This window comes from Rhyacophila brunnea, unplaced genomic scaffold, assembly GCF_057557595.1.
Source record: "Rhyacophila brunnea isolate RB1 unplaced genomic scaffold, BYU_Rbru_1.0 scaffold_12, whole genome shotgun sequence".
Taxonomy (NCBI): Eukaryota; Metazoa; Arthropoda; class Insecta; order Trichoptera; family Rhyacophilidae; genus Rhyacophila; species Rhyacophila brunnea.
The window spans coordinates 24,465,408-24,493,197 of record NW_028232774.1 but is presented as its reverse complement, the minus strand read 5'-3'; the positions used below and the strand labels follow the sequence as shown (position 1 = coordinate 24,493,197).

The 27,790-nt window shown below is 35.7% G+C and overlaps 2 protein-coding genes across 2 annotated transcripts in view; one reads left to right on the top strand and one right to left on the bottom strand.

The window, feature by feature from the left end:
* The window catches only part of LOC147077966 (NACHT domain- and WD repeat-containing protein 1), a 92,688-nt gene that overhangs the window by 40,262 nt on the left and 24,636 nt on the right, over nt 1-27,790 (bottom strand). The window lies entirely within an intron of this gene.
* Nucleotides 40-19,942, top strand: LOC147077967 (ATP-binding cassette sub-family F member 2-like). Its single transcript, XM_085961029.1, has 12 exons — nt 40-185; nt 1,709-1,912; nt 2,623-2,829; nt 4,306-4,494; nt 7,286-7,429; nt 9,271-9,394; nt 12,128-12,326; nt 13,010-13,189; nt 13,271-13,411; nt 16,698-16,889; nt 17,852-18,055; nt 19,207-19,942. Exons 2-12 carry the CDS (start codon nt 1,735-1,737, stop codon nt 19,339-19,341), a joined length of 1,893 nt encoding a protein of 630 aa, XP_085817155.1. The 5' UTR covers nt 40-185; nt 1,709-1,734; the 3' UTR covers nt 19,342-19,942.

The window sequence follows — 27,790 nt, the reverse complement described above, 5'->3', positions numbered from 1 at the left end:
AATAATAGTAAACGTGTAGCAATACTCAATGATTTTTTCAGTATTTCAGTTCTTTAGTTCTCGTGCGGGAGTGTGGATGGTGTAGTCAGTAGTGGGAAAGGTGGAGTAGTGGATCTGTGCGCGTATTCTAATTCAAATAAAATGAATTTATTGTGACAAGTAGTTGTGATCGCATATTATAGAAGGTAATGTTGTTATTTGCTATTTACGATAATGGAGACGGTTAGGGTACTCGAATGAGTACATATTTCAGTAATATCTAAAATAATTATATACCTGGGTAGGTATATTTAAATTTCTGACGTATGATTAGTCGGCAATATTAAATTCCATGAAGACGCTCGACGATATATCTTTATCAGTAAGGAAAAATTGCTGACTGAAGTAATATTATTTTACCGTACTGTACTGTTTCATTCTATTGCCAGCAACAAAATTATTTAATGCTTGCCTACGATTGGGTGGTATACTTACGGTATAAATAATTGAAAACACTCAGCAGCCTAGATGGTTTTATTCAGTAACCGTCAGACCATATTATTATAAACGTAGACAATATTAATTTATTTAGTTATCGTCTGACATTTTCCAATAATGACAACCATAGATTAAAAAATACAATTATTATAAACACCACAATGTTTGGAAAGTATATTATCATATGGCGCGCTCGAAATGGAAATTTTACGAACCGAATCGCTCGATAATTTTCCGGAAATATTATAACTTATATGTATACTTACCTACGTACTTTCAGCGGACAAATATGCAATAACAGTATCTTTACTAAAAATTGGGTACCTAGGTTAAGTTTATCAACGCCACAGGCGAAAAAATCTCATTTCCAGGAAACTTTCTACTGACAATAGTTGCATTAATTCATTTTCTTAGTATATCTACCCCCATAAACAGTTTATTGTCTGCTTAGCCTCACAGGACGTCACTTCATTGTACTTATACATATGTATTATTTACGATCGTCTAATTAAGTTAACATTATAAGTAACCACAGAATATGAGACGTGTAACGTAAATTAATTTAATTATTTTTTCACGAACCGGAACTGCGATCCGGTTCATTTCGAGCCCTGGTTAAGTGTAAGTTTAAATTAATTTAACAACACGAAGCGAACACAATATGAAAAGGTACAAAGAAGAAGAAGCAACATTAAAATACAATGAGAAAATAAATTAAGATGCATAAGCGCAGTGTTATACAAAATGATAATACAAGAACGTATCCCATCCCGGGTGAGCGAAATAGACCTATATAAAACAACGCCAACCTAAACGCACTTACGCAAGTGGAATATATCGAGATCAATGAACTTTCGTCACCAAGTTTTTAATTTACCGTTAGTGAAAACATACTTATTGAATTGCCATTTATGTTATCATGCCCTTGTAAGTTGGCACTTAATTTTACCTGTTCATCCGCGGCGGAATACAAAAAAACATGGACAATTTATAACCGAGTTTTAATACGACTTTCGAACAGTTTTTTTTTTATAAACTGTTCATTTGCTCACGAACATGTGTATCTTGGCCTGTAGGTACTATGTATATTGTATACCAATGCGTTCTACACACACGTAAAACTATGTTTGGGATTTTGTGCGCAGCCCACATATACGAAAACCACTTCATGTGCATTAAATACGACGTTTGGGCGTGCGTTCATCTTTTTAACTCTCTTGTAACCGTTCAGCTATCCTTCATCCGGCACGCACCAAAATGCCATCCGATTCCAAGAAACGCGACCAGCAGAAGAAAAAAGATGCGGCCAAGACGCGAGGCGGCAAGAAGGGAGCGAAGGGATCGTCGGCTGATGATGCTACACAAAATCAGTCTCCATCAACATCAAATGGAAACTCTTCGGAAAATGAAAGCCCTAAAGAGCTGACTACCGAAGGTGAGAAATTTATTGAAAATACGTTACCTACTCTCACCTATAAAAGTAAGTTATCGGCCCAAGTGTCCAAAATTCCGGTAGAAGATGGCTATTATCTTTGTAATTTTAAATCAAACTAATAACATAACTATTATGATTTAATAGATTAGGATTTATTAAACATTTTAGCCTCAACATTCTTCTTACACTTTCAATAAATTATCATTTAAAGGTCAGATACTAAAATCTACGTAAAAATCTCTTGACCACCTATGACAGAGCAACCTTTCTTTTCGCGAGAACTAAATCAAATGCACAAACGTACACCCACGATGGCCGCGCGGCTTAATCGTCGGCCTATATGCCATGTGTCCCTGGTTTGAATCCAGGATCTGGAAAAGTATATATATTGTTTGTCAATTTGTGTATGAGTTAGCGTATGTACCTAATAGGTCGAGCAAGTGGCTGACATCAATTTCTCGTAAAAACAAAAATCTATTAATACATAGCTCCACTCTGTGGAGGCTCCTTAATGATCTTATTAGGATCAGACATTATATATATTAGCGGAATTAATTTTATCATCATTTTAATGCCAAGGACAAGAAAACTATGTAGTACTAGTACTCTGTAGTCTGTAGTACTAGTACTCTGTAGTCTGTAGTACTATATAATACTCGCCATATTAATATGATTGTATTATTTTACGATCTTTATTTCCTCGCTTCCAGAATTGCTCTGCCTCAAATTAGAAGCAGAAGCGAAGATCAATTCGGAAGCCCGCTCCTGTACCGGATCACTGGCTGTGCATCCAAGATCTCGAGACGTGAAGATAGCCAACTTCTCCATCACATTCTACGGCAGTGAACTGCTTCAGGATACACTTCTGGAGCTGAACTGCGGGCGACGATATGGACTGCTGGGACTCAATGGGAGTGGTACGATTGTTTCGATTATCTTAGAACATAGGGAATAACTATGGAGTTTTGGACTGAGGTACCCGTTTACCTGATTCAGTTATTTTTTTACTTGGAGTTTGAACGAAATGGCTTTTAAAATATTAGGTTTAAAATACTTACATACATAAGTAATAATATTATTCTGTATTCGTCCCATAAATAAAACGAACATAAAAATCAAATTCGATTGAAGTAATTTACATTGTAATTATATTCTTTTTAAATTTGTTCTTAATTTCACAAAAGACACAAAATACAAAACATTTTTTTAAGTAAATTATTTAGTATATTTTTATTATTCTCATTGTTTTTTTTTTAAATGTTTACATTTTTAATGGATTCGGAAAATTGGTTTTCACGATTAACTAGCTACGTCATACATGATAGTGAGTGTAAAAGGCATGTAATTTCGTGCGTAGACAAATCTGAAGGGGGTAAGGACATAGAGGTTATGGTTACCCCCCCCCCCCCTTGGGCATCATCTTTACATATTATATACTTATTAATATCCATCAAATTGTTGTTTAATTAATTTTAATCAATCTCAAGCGGGGAGATATAAATTCGTCGCGGTGTACGACAGGGGTGTATACTGTCACCGTTGTTCTGTACACCACTGCGTCCAACGCAACTGGTGCGTTGCCCATATGTGGGTCCATTTTATACTTATCGACCGCTAAAGTGATAAATAGTATCAAACTTAGGGTAGGTTTGTATCAAAGTATTATCACTCATTGTAACAATTACAATAAAAACCAACTTATTGTAATTGTTACAATAACTGCTAATACAAAGCTACCCTAAGTTTGATACTATTTATCACTTTAGCGGTCGATAAGAATAGAATAGACCCACAGGTGGCCATTAGATAATTAGCATATTATTTAAATGTGGTAATTAAATATTAATTAAAAGGTCCCCAGTGAATGGGTTAACCAATACTGGGAAGCTATTTTAAAGAATATTTGCAAAATGAATCGGTATGTATAGGAGTTAATGGGAAACCTATTGACAATATAGATACGGTATGCCGATGATGCATAGTGCTGTTTGCTGACAAGGTCAATGAGGTCAGCAATTTCCATAATTTAAAACAGTATGTACACCAACATAACATGTAACCCAATATAAATATTTTGAAACATGGGTCAATGAGAAATATAATCAGTCTCATATCAGGATCTTCGCATTATAGCACTGTCGCATCCACAGGTGGTTATCGAATGCACATGGCCATGGCCTCACAGTTATAATTATTACGATCGTTAGTGCCCGCGATGTCTTGTCTTTCAGACATACCGCGTCACAATATGTACTGTATGACATATTATGCCAAATGGGGTCAACCCACCATCCTCGGTCATCAGGTCAATAATACGAGGTAATGTTCTATTCACCCAAATAAGTTGTATTTTTTCGTTCTTGGGGTTAAAACAGTAACTTGTACTTCTCCAGGTAAATCCTCATTGCTGAGCGTGCTAGGAAACCGCGAGGTGCCGATACAGGAGCACATCGACATCTTCCACCTGACGCGAGAGATGCCAGCCTCCGACAAGACGGCGCTACAGTGCGTCATGGAGGTGGACGAGGAAAGGGTGAAGCTGGAGAAGCTGGCTGAATCATTAGCGCATTGCGAAGATGATGGTATGTCTAAAAATCATCTGTGTATAATTAATCAGTGGCGTGCGGTCCATAGATGCTGTGGATACGGCGCATGCTTTATTTATTTCAAAATATTTAACAAAGTATCCACAACCGGAGCAGATCGGAGATGAGGAGACAATTCATGAAATCCCGGAAATTATCGCTGTTTCGTGGAAAGAATAATTTGACCATCTGAGTGAGCTAGATAGGTCATATAACAAAAAAGAAACTAACACGCGTATTTTTATAAAAGATACATAAATTTGATAACTATGTTACTTAATATTTTCGTAAAATTATTGAGCGCTCCGGATCGTAAAATCTTCCATTTCGAGTATTGTAGCTGCCCGGTACTGCTCCCTATGAACTAAATGTGCTGTAGTGTGAGACTTCGTATTTGATAGTCTACTTTTAATTTTTTGCAAACAACTCCCCACTATTTTAATATAGCGCTGTCAACTTATAATTATTGTATTAAGAACTTCTGATAATCTGTCATTGTGTATTCAGTGGACATAATGTATTTTAACATTGGAATGTAGGCATAATATGCTGTTGAAGTAGGTAAACTTTTTCAAAACCACACTCACCATAATATAAAAGAAAATATGTAGATGGTAGACCATGGTCCCTTGACCCTTTTGAACCACGATCCAAATTAGGGTAATGATTTTGGTTTCGCAGCCTAACAAAATAACACACAGATTTTTTAAAAATATAAATTTAAATAATTCAATGGAACCCTCTGTGATTTCACTTTAAAAATCTTTGAAGGCAATTTCAGTTGTACGTAAGTGCCAGTTTTGCGCACAAAGGATAAAGGTAACCCCAGACCGTGTCGGGAGTTTGAATAGTACTGGTCCCTTTTTGCCATCACTCATACATATCTATATAGGTACCCACAAGATTTTCTTCAACATCATTTTTTTGCTTATAAAACTAATGTATTTCATTTTATCTCAATGGGGCGGGGCCCTGGCAAATAAATCTCTACCACGTGGGATAATAATATAATAGTGTCAAAATAAGGTACTCTGTTACTTTTTATGTTTTCATGTTCCTTAATGTTTTTATCGAAAAACGCCTAAAATACATTTTATTAGTACCTACCTACCTACACATTCCTCGAGTTGTAGATTATTATTACATTTTTTTGTAAAATATAACAAATGACGTGGAATAAAAATCAACCTCATTGCTATTGCATTTTTTTATATAACACTGAATACGAGATTATGAGTGTAAAATTCGTAGAAAAAAACAACATACTTTTGTTAAAACTACATTTTTATGGAAAACAAGAAGCCAGAAAATTTAAAAAAATCAGGAAATATCATACATTGGTAGTCAAAAAAGGCACGAAAAAAATTAAGCATTCTTATGATGGTATTTTTGAAATAAAATAAAAAAATTGAATTAAATGATTATGTAAAATAATAATAACATTAATTAATTAAATTCATCTAAACTAAAATAATATCTGAGGCTTTTCAAATTATGTAAATTATCAGCTAAATTTTTTGCAACACGTTTTTTAATGGAGTTTGTTTAACCACTGAAAGTTCAACATTTTGTTATTTCATGGGGTAAATAGCCTAAATGCAAACTTGCTACAATAATGAATAGGTTAATAGGTATGCAGTGCGAAGTGAGTCGCAGCTAACTTAAGCATTATTATTAGTCTTCCTTTTTTCAGCTTCACTTCCGTATATAAAAGCACCATCTATCTGTAAGGTTTTTTCACAACAGCTGCTCAGGTTAGGATGACTAATATCGGTAACCAGACGGGGATAGAGCTCACGACGAAGAATAAAGGTTTACTACTTACATCATAATATACTAAGTACATTTTCCAGACTTACATTGAAGTTAATGGTCTCACCCGGTCTTAATCGGGCATATCACTGGATTTGCTGTGAAGCATCAATTTTTTTTTATGAATGTCTCAGGAGCAGATTCTTCCAAATTTCCAGACTATAATATCTCTTTCGCATATAGCTAATAAAATTACTCATTAATTGATCGAATGGTGTCTGTCTCACTGATGATTTTACAGGCGCACACGCAGAGAAAGTGTGTGGGTGGGGACCATTTCTAAAAAATACATAAGGCGGTGGTGGTTAACAAAATCCACCAGGTGCCACCGCATTTATCTCGCCTAGCTTATAGCTTTTTGTTGCTTAAATCACACATTTCCGGGTACAGTCCCATACCCAGACACTCCGAAATCTGCGTCTAATCATAAACACCTATCCTGCAGCTATATGTATTGACATTTTTAGTCATAAACAGCCGTTCCACTGCTAAATAACAATGATTCGCGTCATTCCAAGCAAAGGCCTCATTGCCTACACTTTCTAAAATCGTTATCTTAGTGCTGTACGTTGTAATATAAAAAGTTTATATACATTCCTCTAGGCAGGGACGTCCCGTCGGGGTAGAAAGATCATGCATTACTTAGAGGAGACGCATTCCATGGTGCGGAAAATTATGGATGCGAATATAACAGCTTTTGATAGCTTTCTCATATTTAACGTTAGTGAATCTATGTCAGAATGTTAAAGATTTTCATAAAATGTATAGTATTATAAAGATAACCTCGCAGAAATAATATATTGTAGTAATCTAGTCATCTGAATTCTGCAAATGAATTTACATACAATTTAAAACACAAAAATAGTAAGGAGTGGTATTTCGAGTTTGATTAAAAGGAACGTCACTAAATCTAGATATTCCACAAACTCTGACATTGTATGTTATTATATTAAATTCTACTTCTACAATCTTCTAGATGCACAGGAGCAGCTGATGGACGTGTACGAAAGATTGGACGACATCAGCGCAGACACAGCTGAACCAAGGGCAGCTCACATACTCCACGGACTTGGTTTCACCACGGAGATGCAGGGGAAGCCCACCAAAGACTTTTCCGGAGGTATAAATTCAAATAATCACCTTCGAAATCATTGACATTTACAAGAACACTTATTCGCATAAATTCACGAATATTAACGTGTACACGTCAACAGAATAGGTAAAAGGAATTTTTCAATTAATTTAAAAGATTTAAAAAGAGAGCATATGAGAAATTGTTTTCCGCTCGAACATAACTCAAACCTAAATAAAATTTATAAATCTAAAAATAAATTATAAACATACCACATAACTGTGAGGTTACATCGTTTTGTCACGAAAAAAGACATAGTAGAAAGGGCGCCGAGCAAGACAAAGCGAAGCAATAAGTTGACACAATAAACATGACATACCTATTGTACCATGACCAGGGAACTCGTGACCATGACCATGTCTAATTCTAAGAAGATAATATATGGGCCTCCACGAAACGGAGGTTTTGTATTAACAGATTGTTTCACGAGAAATGGATGCTAGCCACTTGCTCAACCTATTCGGTCCATATTCCGACTCCACAGACAAATCGAAAACAAAATGTATTTGCCAGACTCATGATTCAAATCTAGGACCCACGACATTATAAGCCAACGCGCAAGCCTCTCGGCCATCGTAGGCGTATTGCGGTATGTCTAACTATTACGCATGAGAAGAAATCGCACCTCCGCATATTGATGATTAAAATATTTCCACAGGAATAGTATTAATAAACATAAATCCCTATTTTTTAAATTAATATACCTAGTTTTCAATGACCGCCTCTAGAAAATTTTCGTTTGGCTAGCCACTACCTATATGCTATCTTATTTCTGACTATTTCATGTCTATCTGTCTATACTACTACAGAAGAGCAATATATAGTGCATATTATCTGAAATAGCAATAATTAGTAGGAAACAGATACTCATTCAGATAATTGATAAAAATAGTGGGTATCATTCGCCGCCGCCCTTGCCTCCTGGGGAGACGCGAGTGTTATTTAATTTCGTCACTTAGGTCTTTGATGATTAGCCGAGTTCTTTTATTAGTCTAAATTGATTCAATTACACACCCTTATTTCAAAATTTCTTGCTACATCATGATAAGATAAAGAGTGTATTATCTAGTGTCTACATCAGGCATGCCCAACCCGCGGCTCATGGGCCGCATGTGGCTCAAATGAATCTTTTTGCGGCCCAATGGTCAATTGAAGTTTTCAGCTTTATAGATAGAAATTGATAAACTTACTATTGGCGAACGGAAAGCTAAGCTCCAATCATTAAAGATCAATCTGACAACTCAACAAAACATATTTCACAATCAAACGGTATTGTCAGTGCTAACTTTCGAGTATTTCATATTATCGCTAAGAAAATGAAGCCTTTTACGGACGTTCACTACATCAAAGAGTGTCTAATTGCCGCAGTTGAAGAAATCTGTCGAGAAAAAGTGAATCATTTTACTCAAATTAGTCTCTCACGTTAAACAATATTTTGAATAAGTTCTTTGTTTTTTTATATGTGTGGCCCACCTAAGCTAAGTAATATTTTTTTGGCCCACCAAACGATTTGGGTTGGACACCCCTGCTAGATGGATGTAACTACGTTTTGCGAACGCGTCACGATCAAATTTTCCGACGCGCTATAAATGTGATATCTGACACTGCTGATCCAATTAGAAAACGGAGAAATAATGGTAAAAACAATTTCCCAAATCGAAATGACAAAGACTAAGTAATAAGTCAGCAAGAGGTGTATTTAACTAGGCTGTATAAGTACAGTGTACACAGAAAATGTTGACAAACTCAGATTTAAAGAAATAGTGGATACTTGTTGACTATTTTTTTAATGACGCCATGATCCCATTAACGTTGGGTATTTCTTTCAGGGTGGAGGATGAGAATAGCACTTGCAAGAGCTCTGTACGTGAAACCTCATCTTTTGCTTCTGGATGAGCCGACCAATCATCTGGACCTGGATGCGTGCGTATGGCTTGAAGAGGAGCTGAAGCAGTGAGTATGACTTACTCACCCAATTCAAAACTTTATCACAATATGATGGAAATACTACAGTTATTTATACACAAAATTATAGTACTGTATATAATATTATAGATACCTATGGAAAAAAATATATTTAAATATTTGTTCCGGTCCTGTCAAACCAAAGCTGAACCTAACGAGATTGAACTGCTTTTGACGACGGACTTCTTGTATTACAGCATTTAATACGGAAAATTACAATGTTTTCAGAACGATTTTAGTATGCATATATTATTATATGTGTCCGAGATAGACGTAGCTGCTGACTTGCTCGAGTTGGGTGCCATTAATACAGATAATCGCAGGGTCCGAAAAACAGTTCCTCATCACTTTTGTCTTTGAGACGTTTATCTTTAGACCGACCGTTTGACTGACATCCGCGAGTTCTTTCGGGTCTTGTGAAAGTATAACTATACCATCTGCAAAGCGCAGGTGACTGAGGTGCTTCCCATTAATTGGAACACCTTTTTCCTCCCAATCAGGTTTCCTAAATATTTCCTCAAGAGTAGCGGTGAATAGTTTAGGTGAAATGGTATCACCTTGCCGGACACCTTTGTTAATGGGGAATTTACACGACCGTTTGTGGAGTTTCACACATGCTGTGACATGTGTATATACTGTTTAATATGTTTATGTAGCGTCTGGAAATTCCTTGGTTGCTAAGGGCGTCTATAATAGAAGATTTTTTTTATTGAATCAAATGCCTTCTCATAATCAATGAAACCAAGGTATAGTGGCAGACAGGTGTCCATAGACGGAAGCATGCACGATGAAATTGCTCGAAGAACTAAGCTGGGATGGAGTGCTTTCGGACGTCTGAATAGTATCTTCAAGAGTGACCTACCATTATGTCTTAAGCGTAGGGTGTTCAACCAATGTGTGCTACCCGTGCTCACGTATGGCTGCGAGATGTGGACCCTCAACACGAGAGATGTCCAAAGTTAAGAGTCGCACAGCGAGGCATGGAGAGGTGCATGTTGGGCATCACGCGAAAGGACCGTAAGAGAAACGAATGGGTTAGGAAGCAGACAAGAGTACGCGATGTAATAGACGTTGCCAAACAGCTGAAATGGAGATGGGCGGGGCACATTTCTCGCCGAAAGGACGGCCGCTGGACAAATGCCGTCATCCAGTGGTACCCAAGGAGCACAGGGTCGCCCTAAAATCCATTGGATTGACGAACTGGTAAATTTCGGTGGAAATACGTGGCAGCGAACGACACAGGATCGAGAGAGTTGGAAGATGCTTGGGGAGGCCTTCATCCAGCAGTGGATTGACCCCGGCTGATGATGATGATATTATTATATGTATACTTTAAAATTTTAAAAAATAACGACTTGCGTTGGTTATTTACTGTTATATGCGATTGAAAACTAATTGAAAATGGTGACTTTTTCAGAATCTGATTTGTACCTACATATTTATTGTGAAACAAAATATATATGCAAGGATTTTTTTAAATATCAATATGACTGGAACATAAAAAAATCTAAGAGTACAAGTAGTGTAAATCATTCTAAAGTTAATGAACTAGCAGTTCTCAATCGTCATAGAAGACAGTATTTTTTAACATATTTAGGTATAAATGCATACTATATTTCTACATACGATGATAACATGTACCTAACTTAGATATGAAGAGACAGAAAAATATTTTGTTCCCGTATTGTAAACCGAAACCCCTATTTTTGATTGGTTAAAACTCACAAAATTATTGAGTAGGTCTACCTACAAAAGTCTCACGTATACAAAAATATAAATAAAATCGTTATTCTGTCCCGAAGAGAATTTCGAAACCCAGAAAGTTTCACAACTACCCCAAACCTGTCTATTGCGCTACCTACTGAATTCTAACTTTGAAACAAGATCGGTGGCTAAATACATATATGTAGGAATCTATCAGAGCTTTCCTAAATAAAATATGAGGGGTTCGTCATGAGTAGTGATATCGAAAATAATATATTTGGAGGCATGATGAACTGGTGGTAGAGAGAAGAATCGTAATGGCTTGTAGGTTGAGATGAGGGTTTATTTTGGTTGATATAAGAATACACCGAATACAATAAGGATGATGACGTGAGGTAATGATGTTTGATTAGATCGATATGATCAAGAGATTAATTATAAGAATGCACTGAGAGATTTGATTCGAGTGAACTCGTGACGATATCATTACCGACGTCTCGTGACGGACTCGATGACCGGAGTGTAGGTTCATAAATTGTTCTTCTTTTTATATTAATGCAGTACATATATTACCATAGATATTGTCGTAATTCTCAACCAAAACAAACACTACTGGTCTAGTAAAGTTATGATTGAGGAAACACTGACAATTATTATTGCTAATGTTTTGTTTTAATAACAAAACCTACATATTAAAGTGTGTCACTAATTTAATGCAGATTAGCATGATCGCTACATATGGAAAATTACTATAAATTACATGCATGCTCCGCAAAAATGAGAATTTAAAGACAGCATGATTGTTAACTAGGCTAGTTACTAAAACTAGCAATACCCCGCAATTTGGGAATTCTAATAACTGTGGTTACAACGGAACAAACAGGTGTAAAAACAAAAAAAAAACAAAATAATCGATGAAAAACAAAACACTGATTAACGGCCAAATAGTATAAATTACAGACGAACACTTAAAATGTATTATTAGTACCTATAGATAGGCACATATTATGTTTTCAGATATAAACGAATTCTCGTTCTGATCTCTCATTCGCAAGATTTCCTCAATGGCGTCTGCACGAATATCGTCCACATGACAAAGAAGAGGCTGAAATACTACACGGGAAATTACGAGGCATTCGTCAGGACGAGAATGGAACTCCTGGAAAATCAGAGCAAGCAGTACAATTGGGAACAGGATCAAATAGCCCACATGAAGGTTAGTACTTAAAATCATTCATAACTTATTTAAAAAATTGTTTTTCAGCGGTTCCAGTCACTGACGTCCCGTGGAGACAGGCAGACTATGCGCCGCATAAGGGCGGGAAATTCGATGAAGAATGAATCGCCAAATATTGTTTAATAACTTACTACATTGCTCAATAACTACATTTTGAGAGAATATGTATTTATAAATAAATCAATAACTAGTCAAGGGCTAATGGGTATCTGATAAATGACATAATCATAAAACAATACATTACCGCGATAACACAAAATAATATCCAGATTCCGGTGAGATTGCATTGAAAGACTAATAATTATTAGTCGGTTTAGTAAAATAAATGGGAGAGGTTTTCAGTTTGTCTACGGACGGTACTTTGCCTAGAGACAAAATTGGCATGGGGGGGGGGGTGACAGGGCTCTAGCCTGGGGGGCCCGAGCTCAGGAGGGGCCCGGCGAGGCGAGTCGACAGATAAGCAGATAAGTGAGATAAACACACATCACAAATTTGCTGTAATAGTACAAAAAGTCGCCTGCGACGCTATTTTCCTTCAATAATATTATTATTTAAAGTTATATGGTTGAACGATACAATTTTTAATCGTGTATCAATACTCGACATCTCCATAATTCAAATGGATGTATTAAAACGAGTGAAAATGTACTTGATGTTTTCAGAACTACATCGCAAGATTCGGCCACGGTTCCGCCAAGTTGGCGAGACAGGCGCAGTCGAAGGAGAAGACCTTGGCCAAGATGGTAGCGCAGGGACTCACGGAGAAGGTCTCCGACGACAAGACCCTCAATTTCTACTTCCCTCCATGCGGGACTGTTCCACCACCGGTCATTATGGTGCAGGTAATGTAAGATTTAAAATTTGTATTTCTCCGATCTAGATAATTTTCATTTTTTTTTAAACTAAATTATTTTGATTTTCAGAACGTATCGTTTCGCTACACCGAATCGAGTCCATGGATCTACAAAAATTTGGAATTTGGCATAGATCTGGATACGAGAATCGCTTTAGTTGGACCTAACGGAGCCGGGAAATCAACATTATTGAAGCTTTTATATGGAGAGGTACACACCATTTCACAATCAATATTAATTTAAGAATCTCTCTTCAGATAAAACCAATATGTTTTCGTGCTTCAGTAAACCAGCGCAACTATTCTATAAATACACAAGACTGCTTTCGACCGCTACGGCACCTATCTAGGGTAGGTTTGTATCGAAGTATTAGCACTTATTGTAACAATTACAATAAGTTAGTTGTAATATTGTTACAATAAGTGCTATGTTTCAACAGCATCTCTTTTGGCCGCGGTAAATGTTAAAGTGAGATAGACAGTTTTGATTGTTTAGACGGCTAACTTATTGTAATTATTACAATAAGTGCTAATACTTCGCTACAAATCTACCCTGGATAGCTGCCGTAGCGGCCGAAAGCAGTCTTGTGTATAGAATAGGTGCGCAGGTGTCCTTTTTGCTTCAATTTCATACACTTAGACTCCATCTCTATAGTATAGGCTTTTCCAACATCTTTTTTATTGTGATTCAATGAGATAATTATTTCTCTACTCCAAGAAACAATTTATTTTTATATACATAATTTGAAAACATCTCATGCATATACCTAGAGTTGGGTTTCGAGGATTTCCCGACGGGAATTCTCGAGAAATTTTCGAGATTTTCTATCCCGAATCTCGAGAATTGAAATCTTTGACATTTCGGCAAATCCCGGATCTCGAGAATCTTTTCTCGGGATTCGGGATTTCTTTATGATCAAATATTAATTGAAAAAACGATTTTCTGTATGAAAAAAGTGCACAGAAAACAAAACGTTCAAAGACTGCTCCGGGCATTTAACACAATTAAGCCAACGTCGACTCAAAATAAGCGCAACATCAGGGAATTTTGTGTCTCAAAAGCGTACGCGATTGACAGTATGTGTTTTTTGAAATTCTATTTTAATAAGTAATGTTTTGAATTATTTTTGTTTTCCTACTTCTATTTTGTTTGTCTTCTTACATAAATAAAAAAAATCATATTTTTTTGGAATTTGTCTGTTTTTACACTGATTTTAGGATTTTTACAGATTTTTTTAAATTCCCCGATATCTCGAGAATTCTCGAGAATTGTTTTCTGGAAATCCCGAATCCCGAGAATTCAAAATTTCATCATTTCGGGAAATCCTGAATCTCGAGATTGAGATTTTCTCGGGAAATACCCAACTCTACATATACCTACTTGAAAAAATCTTGCAGTACGCAATTTGATAAGCATTTCGTGTAAGAACTACTAGATAAAATCGTCGTAATTGGAAAAGCACACTGACGCGAATCCAGCAAAAAAAATCGGTACTGTTCGGTTAAAGCGGGTACAGCGGAAAACGCATTTTGAAAAAAGCCGATAAACTGGATTATTTGTTAGTTTGGGTTAGTTTGGGTTAGTTTAGGTTAGGTTAGGTTTGGTTAGGTTAACCTAACAAATAATCCAGTTTATCGGCTATTTTCAAAATGCGTTTTCCGCTGTATCCGCTTTAACCGAACAGTACCAAAAAATCTTTTCGAGTAGGTATATGCATGAGATGTTTTAAAATTATGTATGTTCAATATATATAATGTTACATTCTCAAATCATGTGAATTATTCGTTGAATAAAAGAAGTGGTTTATTAATGTATTTTCTGATTTTTAGTAGCATCAATATAAAATGACAATTTATTATTGTATAAACACAGACGTATTTTTAACTGTCATTTCATTTGGTTATTATTCCGTCCTGAATATATTATTAGATCATTACTTATTCAATTTCTTGGCTACACATGGATAAGATAAACTGAATATTATAAGAGGAAGAATATTATAACAGAAATATTTTTTACGATTGTTTAGGCATTACACATTTTCTGTTCATCGTAGCATTTTTAAATTTACATTTTGAATATTTCAGCTATTAAAATATGTCAGATTTTATGCGGTGTTAATTATTATGAATTCCATGCCGTGTTATAATTTGTACTTGTCACACGGTGTTTTAACGCGCCGAAAAAAAAGTGTTTGGCATGACAAAACATATTGTACAGTATAACACCTACCTAAGTAAATACCTTTGCATGAACTGATATGGTAAATTTTAATATTATTATAATAATATGTGCATGTTTTATACCGTTAGCTTATAGGTACTAAGCAACTGCATTTTTAACTGCTTTTTATTTATTATTAATATTAAATATTTTATCGCAGAGCTATAATAACAGTGCGCAATATCACACACATTGACGTTCCTAGACATAATGCCGCCCCTGGGCAGCGCCAAAATCTACAGTATCTACAGTATTTTGTATCATCCGTGCACGGTGTCGTTTCTTATCACCATGGACGTCGAAGGGCAACGGAAGTAAACTAGACATCGCGAACTCGACAAAAAAATTACAGTCATTGATTAATACGTTTTGTTTCCAACCAGTGAGCTGAATTTATTAATGGAAAGATATTTTCGTTATTACTAAGTTTAGCTAGCTATTTCTATATATACGAAATGATTTTCCTCGAGTTGCCGCCCCCAAGCGACGCTCTATCTGGCTACCCCCACGGGACGTCACTGATCACACACCATACTTCATTATTGGTCCCCTGTTAAATGTACATACATAGTTATAAAACCCATGTAGATATTAATAATATGCGTCAAATAATAGTATGTGGATATTGTACGGTTGCTCTCGTAGTACAATACATGACGCACTGGCTTCTCATTCTGTGCCTCAATACATCAATGGCGAGGGGTGAAGGTAGGCTGTTAAGATTCGACATAAATAGTGCACACTAACCTTCTTCAGTCATACTTATTTGTTTTCATTGAAGAGCAGATGGTGCTGGTTTGTTTTTAAAATTCTATTAAACCCTGTAGAAACCAAACCATAATAGTTTGCCTTGCCTAAACCAAATCATAATCGATAAAAAATATTCTTCTATCTATAAAATATCTAAAATTGATAAACGAATATCTTTTGACTATTATCTTCTTACTTATAGCTTGTATTAGGCAGGGTTTAATTGAATTTTAAAAACTAACAATCAGTATCTACACATTGTAGTATTAGTTCGTAAAGTTTAGTACTACCTCCACCATTCGCCATTGCAATACATAGTATATGTGATTTTCTCGAACCCTGGATAACTGTGATTGTTTCATTGTTACTACCATTTCATTACAATTTCACAGCAATCATTGAGCCTCATAGCGTGTTATAATGTTAAAATGACAAAGAAAGAATATGGAATTTTTAATAGCATCCCTAAAAGTAAAAATCACCGCTCGCAACTGGTACAGAGATACATATTACTTTTTCGCAGCTCGTGCCATTCCCTGGTATGATCCGAAAGAACTCTCATCTACGCATTGCGCGGTACCACCAGCATCTTCATGAGCTCCTGGACTTGGATCTGTCCCCGCTGGAGTACATGATGAAAGCATTCCCTGACGTGAAGGAGCGCGAGGACATGAGGAAGATCATCGGAAGATACGGGCTGACTGGCAGACAACAGGTCAGAAGACAGTCATTATTTTTTTTTATTGTGACGATTGACTTAGATACATGGATTTCATTCTAAAGTTCTAAACCAACCTCAGAAGTTAAAGGTTAAGTGACACATATTAGAAATTAGTTCACATAAAAGAAAATTTTAAGTATTTTTGACTATCGAGTCGCAGTGAAAAATTTTAAACCTCCTTGGTTTTGATACTTACCTACATATTCAATCATTAAATGTAAGTATATGATTTATCTACAATCTATTTATCTAGTTACGACTTACGCGTCGGCTTATAATGTCGTGGTTCCCAGGTTAGAATCCTGGGTCTGGAAAATACACATCTTGTGTTTTTTTTCAATTTGTATTTGGAGTCAAGAGTATGGACCTAATAGGTTGAGCAGGTGACTACCATCCACTTCTCGTAAAAACAATTTCTGTTAATACAAACCTCCACTATGTACACCTTATAATATTATGATCTTTAGGATCGGACATGGTCAAAAAAAGTTACTAACAGGATATTATTAAATTCCATAGTTTATTTTTTTTATTGTTTTAGGTATTTGTACTACAGCACTTAGCTTCTAAAAGAACTTTGGAACCCCGACTTTATATTATAATGACTAAGCTTCATAGTTTTCATTGTAGGGTATCCATTCTTTTACTATTGTGTAAACTAGAGTGTAGACGAAAAACAATATAATATTGTATGAATACATTCGTAATTCGTTTCCATAAAAACGAACATCCGACCTTTTACTTCAGATGTGCAAAATAATATTCTCTAATGAACTAAACATTTTGTCTTATTCGATAACAATGTATATGTAATGTAATGTATATTATATGTACAACAAACGTATAATTATTATTAAACAGCGACGATGACACGACACTAAAAGATTATTTAAAATTTACAATGCATTGTAAAAAAAATACAATTACTACAATGCAATATTTTTTTTTATATATAGGTATGTCCAATCCGCCAGCTGTCAGACGGCCAGCGGTGCCGTGTCGTTTTCGCGTGGCTGGCCTGGCAGGTTCCCCACCTGCTGCTCCTCGACGAGCCTACGAATCACCTCGACATGGAGACCATCGACGCGCTTGCCGATGCCATCAACGACTTCGACGGAGGATTAGTGCTAGTCAGTCACGACTTCAGACTTATCAATCAGGTAACATTGAGAGCTGGCTTGTCACGAATGAATAATATATTAAATTAGATCATTTGAATTCGGGTCCCCAAGAGTCAAATTAATTCTAAGGTGGTTTATGTCATTTGGCATACCTATTGAAACTTTACAATTAAACGGTTTTAATAGGTATATATAATGGATGTATGATATCAGTCCACGTTCAGACAATATGGCTAAATGATAGTATCCAACAATTGCTCTATAAAGGCATGTACGCACAGAAAAATGTTTTCAATCTGATAAAATATTACATATTGTCATTGTTTATTATTTAATCGGTTATTGAGATCAAAGTTGGCGACTTGTTCTGTTGCCAAGTCCATCCACACAGAGAAAATACATATTAAATAGCTATATCTGAGCGAGTAAATCCGTGTTGCCGATTTTATAATATTGTTAACCCCAGTCAAGGCAATTGTGCATTCCACATATCGGTCAAATGACGTTTACAGCGCAGCATATGAATTCCATTATAATCTGAGAATCAAACTCCTTCAATAATTTTTTTTATAAAGTAGAATTATCTTTGAAATTCATCTTTCCCCATTGACATTCTACAACTTGTAAAGTTCTAAATTCCAATCGACTTAATAATGTGTTAAAAATCAATTACTAAATATGAAAGTATGTAGATAGGTACTTTGTGATTTTTCCTCTGTACCATAAATGGGTAGGTACTTACTCCAGAAGTGATCAGTCGCTTTTTCGTGTAGTCTTCATAATGGTGTTAAAGCCGAAATATCTCAAAAACAATCTGTGATTCTAGACTTAATAGCAGCATTTATTTGACAGCTAATGAGAAAACTTATGAAAACTATTGAATAATAATAATCTTTTGTTAAGAATTTGGTACCTATCTAGTAATTTACATAAATACGTTTAAAGAATAGCGATTGATAGACCAGTTTTGTAATGTGAAATTTTAAATATTTTCAGCAGTCATGGCAAAAAAACCTTTTTTACGATGGATATTATAATAATGTGGCTTGATACAAACTTTAATTCAAACACATTTTCACCGTTTTTCACCTCGACTGAAAAGATACGATTTTCGTCGGACCCGGTTTACCCCTCGGGTCCAGCTATTATGCCAGGCTGTTAAAAGTGTTAATGCCCCATTTCCCTCTCAGGTGGCGAAAGATATCTGGATCTGCGAACACGGCACGTGCACGAAATGGGAGGGCGGCATCCTCAAATACAAGGACCACCTCAAGAACAAGATCCTCAAAGATAACGCTGCCAACGCGGCAAAACTGCGCAAGTAGAAGATTCGACAAGGTGATCAAACACTTGGCATTGTCGCGGACATCATAGAACATCTCAATCGGTTTATTTTTAACGGCAAAGAGTAAACGATAAGTGTGAGAAAATTTGCAATGGCGGCATAACTACATAATCCCGATTTCAAATTATAACAATAAACCGTAGTAAATAAGTAGGAAATTATTAAAAATTGTGGCATAAGTTGATTTGGTCAACAGCCAGCCGTTTGGATACTTAAATATTATTATATCGATTTCTTTTTATTTACAATCTACATACAATATACCGAACATTTCAACAAATACTTAGAAAAATACATCTCAAATACAACTTGTTGTCGGTACTTATGTGTGATAAATAATTCAAAGTTGCATTATAAATAAATACTTAAATATTGTAATGCAATTGTTTATTAAACTGTCAGATATTTTTTTACTGTAACCTACCTATTTAAATTGGTAAAGTATCTGTTAAATTATAAAAAGATTACAACACTTGTCTGGCATTTTTAATATAATAATTTGGATACTTAACTTTTCTAACACCATTTTATGACTAATATGAATTTATATTGTGACATTTAATACAAAATCTAACGTGAGTAAAGTAGTTATCTAATTTAACCGAACCGAAAATGTTGAAGGAAACCTTAGTCTATAGTACTTATATCATTCTATCAGATGAATCCAAAGTGTAGCTGGAAAATGGTTACCTACTACGGCGAATGCTGTGTGCGAAAGGAATAAGGAGATGATTATTAAAAATTGTACCAAATTAATCATAATGCATACATATTATATTCATAAAGGAGAAAAAAGGCGAGTCTAATCGAGGGCGCTGAATTACTAAATTTCACACAATATAAACAAAGGCGCTCCCATTCAAAGTCGTCCAAAATGCAAACGCATCTTATCTCTCGTAAACGTAGTGATTAAAGACTTATCTCCATTTTCCGTTCACACATAATTTATATCAAGGGCCCTATGCATAGATGATCTTATGAACGTAGTATGAACAAATGTTACTTGAAATAGGAGAAAGGGTGACAATAATGCCAGAAACAAATAATTATCATTATTAATTTAATTTAAGAAAACGCAAATTTTTATCGTACGTATTCCATTTTTATTATTAAATATCTGGACCGGTTTCGTCCGCCTCAGAGGGACATTGAAATAGATAGATATTATTTTAATAAAAGTGAAAAATATTGCCTTTTATTAAATTAAATTAATAATACAATGCATTTCCACCACGAATTGACAGTGGACAATATAAAAGACAAATTACCATCACGTCACGTAAGCTCGTGTACTACTACGCTAGAAACACATTACAATCACGTCACGTGAGCGCATGTGCTATAACAATCGTGACCTAACGTCCAGTGTTGCCAGAAATTTTGGATATTCTGACAAAGCGACCGCCAGATAAATGCTCCATAGAAAACCGTCACGCTGTCTGGTGTACTATAATAGCCCGCTTACACGAGCATATATTTACTGCTGGCGGTACGTATTGTCAATAAAATGCAAATTTAATGTAAACACGTATTATCGTGCAATACTGCATACATGGTTCGAAAGAGTTTAGCGGCTTCTAGCTTTTTACACGATAGTTACAACGCGGGCGACATGTACTCATGCGCAGTAGAACGATAGTGGCGAACATGTCGGAAAAATACGAACTACACCGCGCAGCACAGAAAACATGCACGCAATAACGACCAACCAATGACATTATTAATGGACGACGCACTCAATACAGTAGCTAGCAATTAAATTCGCGCATTCGCATGTATGGGTAGACATCACCCAATTTCCATTATGCCATACACGCATCGGGAATTTATATCAATATGACCTTTATTGTAATGGCGTTAGAGCAGGGTTTGTAATGTCAATGTTCATTTGAGCGAACCCGTTCGAACCGAACCATTCGGCAGACCCAACAAAGAGCATCAGGCATTTATAGCAATATCACCTTTATTGTAATGGCGTTAGAACAGATTATGCCATTCGGCAGACCCAACAATAAAGTGAGTGTCATTTTCTTTTCCAGATGATTCGTTCATATTAATGTCATTGCGACCAACAGACCAATGCAATAAAAAATGAGATTGGCACGACCAACGGTAAAGTTATTGTCGCAATAGTTTAATTTAGACAATATTTCTGGCAGTAAGTCCATACACGTGTACCGGCACTATTACAATCTCTTTAAACAAACCCCCAATACCATTCCTATATAAGCAACTAAACGTAATCTTAGAAGATATTAATACATTTAATAAAGAAGAACACAATAATATGTAGGCGTGTATCTCAGATATGCCAGTCACTTACGACGATATAAAGAGTACACAATCAATATTTCCGTATCGCATCCATCTCAACTTTCACGTCAATATATCTCTCCGCGAGGAATACATAAAGTCCTCCATCCAATATTATACCCCCACATAAATAGCTCCAATATTGATCTATCTCTCGCGAATGACTGTATTACACGGCGAAAAGAAATCAGACCGGGATAAGCCCCGATCTTCCCCATGTTCACCGCTCGCTCGCCTTCGTATTCAATCTCGTCCTGAAGAGGGCAACACTCGACCGGGAAACTGAGCGAAATCGCTATAAATAATCTCCGAATAAAATCCGTTAACACTACTTAGCGATTATCGACACACCGTCCAAATGCTTGGATCCGTTGTTTTACTGTGTAACAGAAAATAATTATAATCTTAGCATTTGAGGTGCTCACGGTTAATGTGATCCATTTTGACTAAACCAACTTTATACATTCGGTATACTTAACTGTTTCAAACAATCTGTAAATGAGGTCGTGTTCTCTGATTTGTTTGAACTATATACAATGATCAATAAATAGTCCCATTAATACGATTTGCAAATCATCTCGTATTTTTTATTAACAGAGTCAATTTAAAATATTATTATTTTGAATAAATTAATGATCTCATTCGATGTAGAAAGGTCTTTGCAATTCAGTAAAAGAACAACCTTTGCTGCCCCAGTGTTACGATGTATTTCTCATTGAACTGAAATAATTCATTATGAATAAATTGCTAAATTCTATTACTTACTTAGTTTAAGTTTACCCCAAATTCTTCCACACTCGAGATTGGTTGCCTGTTACTCCACGCCCATTAGGTATTTCAGTTCCCATTAATTCTGTGTTCCCTGGTTTTTAACTATGTCTATAAAATCTTACGAGTAAACAGAGTGCATTTCCTGTACTTGTGATGACATTATGACAACAGCAACCAACCGCCGGTTAACAATCATCACCGTAAAGTGGGTGGGTACCTTCACTATCCATCAGAGGAGACACGGGTGGAGTTGGGTTTCGGGAATTTCCCGACGGGAATTCTCGAGAAATCTTCGAGATTTTCCATCCCGAATCTCGAGAATTGAAATTTTTAACATTTCGGGAAATCCCGGATCTCGAGAATCTTTTCTCGGGATTCGGGATTTCTTTATTATCAAATATTAATTGAAAAAAAGATTTTCTATATGAAAAAAGTGGACAGAAAACACAAAATGTTTAAAGACTGATCGGGGCATTTAACACAATTAAGCTAACGTCGACTCAAAATGAGCGCAATTCTTGCAACATCAGGGAATTTTGTGTCTCAAAATAGAACGCGATTGTCAGACGCAGCAATTGACAGTCTATGTTTTTTGAAATTCTATTTTAATAAGTAATGTTTTGAATTATTTTTGTTTTCTTACTTTTATTTTGTTTGTCTTCTTACATAAATAAAAAAAAATCATATATTTTGGAATTTGTCTGTTTTTACACTGATTTTAGGATTTTTACAGGTTTTTTTTTTAAATTTCCCGATATCTCGAGAATTCTCGAGAACTCTTCTGGAAATCCCGAATCTCGAGAATTCAAAATTTCATCATTTCGGGAAATCCTGAATCTCGAGATTGAGATTTTCTCGGGAAATACCCAACTCTAGACACGGGGCATTGACAGGTTTGGAGACCCCATTGCAAAAATACCTGTGCAATAAGCCGCGGCGTTAAAAATACCTATTGCAATAGTTACCAGGATTATTATATTATTTGTTTGATTTCTTTTACACACGCAGTTGTGATAAATAGGCATATTTTTAAGATATTGGTAACTGTCTACTTTTTGATGAAACGACCGCCACATCTGTTTCACGAAAAACCGCCACTGTTTACCACCAATTTGTGACAGATTTTCAATTGATTATTGAAATTTAAAACAACAATAAGTAAACCATATTATTTAATAAGTAAAAAATAAATAACATACGAATTTATCATTGATGGGATTCAAAAACGCTACCCACGGCTTTATAAATTAACATAAATTATTATGTAGGTAATAAGCACGAATATTGTAAAATATCAGTCATTCATATAAACAACGCAGTAATTCGGTTTATTATCTCGTTTGTCAAGAAATAATATATTGACACACACCTACAAACTTACTGATAAAACAACAAAGGCAATAAAAATGCCTGGTGAACTTTAAACGAATTAATTACTTAATTAATAATTGTCATGCTCAATTGAATTCAAATACATATAAAATACAGAAATAACAATTCCGCAAATTAAACCATAAACGAGAAGGTTTACGAGTTAGTTGAAAATATTCAAAGGCAAAAAGCGAGGGAAATGTTTAAAGACGATTGCCGCGCTACCGGAAGCTGCTATAAAAGAGTTATAGGTTATAGATTAACATAAACGGCGGAGTTCCGGCCGTACGGGGGTTTTCTCGCTCCGACATGACATGGGGTAACTTTTAATACAGCAATACTGGCAGGTAACCCGCACGAACTTTATAAAAGAAAAAACTGATTATCACTACGCAATATTACGTATAATAATGAATATATTGATATTATCATTGTGTACTACTAGTACCAAGTACCGTGTACCATTTATTATAAGTATGTAGGTACTTACAGTCGAACTTGGTTATTACGAGGAAGATGGAAGCGACTGAATTTGCTCGTTATAATCATTAGGTACGCGTTATATCAGAGAATAGGTATTTTTAAATGAGCGGTCACATAACACAAAAAGTCGCAATTCAAACAAAAATACACAATTAGAAGTTTTCGTCAAAACAAGCATGGCATTCATAAACTATAAAAGAAGTTGTTTATTGTAATGAACGCTGGTAGGTACCTACTGACTTCAGCTTGGATTTTGTACATGAAATTTCAACCATATGCGTTGATACTTTTTCAATGTTGTCGGCGAAAACACCAATTATGTACATAGACCATTTCCCCCATATCCTGAAGCTGACCCCAGGCTAGGATCTTTGACGGGTCCCCATACCTATCGCTAAGGATAAAGCAGTGTGACGCTGCACAGCAGTGATGCCAACCATACTATAATTATAGTACAATACTATAATTTTCATTCTGCAAAAAATGTAAAATACTATAATTTTACGCCAAATATACCAAAATACTATACCTTTAAAGGATTCAAGACGAAAAATGTTCCTGTACTATATATTTTTCAGAAATACTATAATTTCTACGCCTTTGTACTATAATCAGCATAGAAAAAGATGGCAACACTGCTGCACAGTAGCGTTTTCCAAGTAGAGTAGGCGGTAAAATTAATGTGTATATTTAGTGTTTTTTTTATATTTTAATACGTCCATTTGAATTATGGAGTTGTCGAGTATCGATACACAAATAAAAATTGTGTGGTAAAAACACATAATTTTAAATAATAACATTATTGAAGGAAAATAGCGCCGCAGGTGACTTTTTTTACTAGATATTATATATTGGCATAAGTATACCGAGAAGGAAGATCTCGTGCGATCGTACCTACCGCTGTCAAAGTAACAACGGCAAATGAACTAAGAATCATACACGCTTTGGTCACTAATTGCTACTAAGTCAGCGCTCGAAATGGAAAAGTTTACGAACCGGAGCGCTCGAAAATTTTCTGAAGATATTAACACGGTTATCAAATTTTATGGGTATTTTATAAACATAAATGTGCTAGATTTTTTGTTATATGGCATATCTAGCTCAGACGGTCAAAATATTTTAACCACGAGACGGAGCGATAACTTTACAGATTCCACGAACCGGGACGGCGCTCCGGTGCGCTCCGGTCCATTTCGAGCCCTGTACTAAGTGCACTTCATTCATAACCAGAGGCATGGAAAGATCCCAGCACACGTTTGAAGAGTAAGTAGTAGTTCTCATTATTTACGTGACAGAATAAGCCCAAAATGGTGAGACGTGGTGGTTGATAGAGGAATAGCATAGCCTTAGCTATAATATTATGGTAAATACGGTGAATTTTTGACTATATCGAAGCATTGTAGTATATCAATGTATCGAAGAGACGTTGATAAAGGGTATGTACCAGTGGCGTGCGGTCCATAGATGCTATATAATCTATAGCAATCTATAGCATCTATAGTACAGATGCTCCGCATCCCCAGATATAATCGATATAGTACTATGCTATAAAATGAAGTATGTATATATTATGCAATTGTAATTAAATTGTATTTAACTTTATTTCTAAATGTTCTATATTATAAATAATAAGTGGATGATTAAAAAATTACCAGGATGCGACACCGCACACCATACTACTTAATAGGCTACCAGCCAAGATAATAATCAATTACTTACAAAACCCTAATATGTAACGAAATATAATATTAGGAATATCCATATAAGCAACAGTCACCGCACGCCACTAGTAGGTACATATTTGATAATAGTATGATAATAATATATTAGAACCAAACTGGCTTGGGCGCCTGAATAGTATCTTCAAAAGCGACCTCCAACTGTGTCACAGTGTGCTCACGCTCACGCATTCATGTGAAACATGGACCCATACTGTAAGAGAAATCCAATAATTACGAGTACCACGTCGTGGCATGGAAAGGTGCATGTTTAGCATAACACGGAAAGACCACAATAGAAACAAATTGATAAGGAGGCAGACAAGATGAAGTGATGTGATAAAGGTCGATAAGCAGATTAAATGCCAATGCGCTGGACAAATAGTATCCAAGGGGCAATAATCAACCACAAGGACGCCCTAAAACCGGCTCGATAGACGAACTCATAAAGTTCGGTGGATGTGTAGGGTTGAACACCCTACCTAGCAACATAGTTTAGTATAAATACCTCAAATAATATTTACAATGTATACCTACTTGCAACTTTGTACTATTTAAAAGGTGAAACAATGGCAAATTGCGAAAGCAATCCTTATATTGTTTGCAATTTGAATTTCACAACATCAAGTTCACTACCACCGTAATTCAATATCAGCAATAATAGCACTATAGTCGCATATTATGTAACAATACTACGTTTGCAATAAACGCAACTTTAATCAACTCTCCATCGGTCTTCTCATCACTCCTATTTCACATCCATAGATAGATGTTGTCACCTCCGAAAGGGGGGGGGGGTAGGTATTAGCGCTTGACTGGACCCCCCTGATGATGTAATGTCATGTCAAGTCACGGTGGTATCGTCTGCTTCTTTCGGGGACATGTTTGTGTTGATTGACAACGCGGAAGTACAGGCGAAAACAGGGCGTTTATTGTTCGGAATATGAATACAATAAAGTACAGCGTACAAAATATTTAACAAAAAAATATTTAAAAAAAAATAATTAAATTTAAAATGGCAGTGACGCCGGGAGCGCGGCGCCACAGCCGACGTCACGCTCCTCGAGAGTTCGAAAACCGAATGACCCTAATAGGGGCTGGTAGGGCAGAGTAGGTAGTAATAAATACCCAACAAACAATTCACAATTATTCTATCTCTGACAAATGACAAAAACAGCCTCTGGCATATGTACCTGGCTTGTAAGTAGGTACCTCAGGTCTCATATTTCAGACCTTTTCTAGGTACATGCTTTGGAAAGGGGCTGTGAATTTCTTGGAATTATTACTACCTTCTGCATTTCTTTGCTTGTTAGCTACATATTTTGAAATATTTGAACTAGGTACAAATACATATTTTTTTCAAAGTAATCTCAAATCAGATATTCTAGGTGCTAGGTACATTGTATGGCTGGGAACTTTGCTTCCAATATTGGTCAAAATTGGATGAAATGTAGGTAATAATATTAAAAAAATGATATTAATAATTACTATTTGCTTACGGGCTAGAAATTTGCCTCGCAGTCGATCTGTTCATGTTTGCATGAATCAGCCCAATGATGATTCAGGCCTCGTGGCCTTGGATCCTCTGAGGATGCCATGGTTTAGGCGGTATCAATGTAATACTAGGGATCGAGAAGATTGGACTATGTGAGGGTTTTCTCCAGCTGATGATTATGATAGTAATATTTGTATACCTACTTAATAATCTAAATGTAGGTAGGTATATAAATAATAACCACGCCCTGTATAAGAAATATCTAATACATACCTACT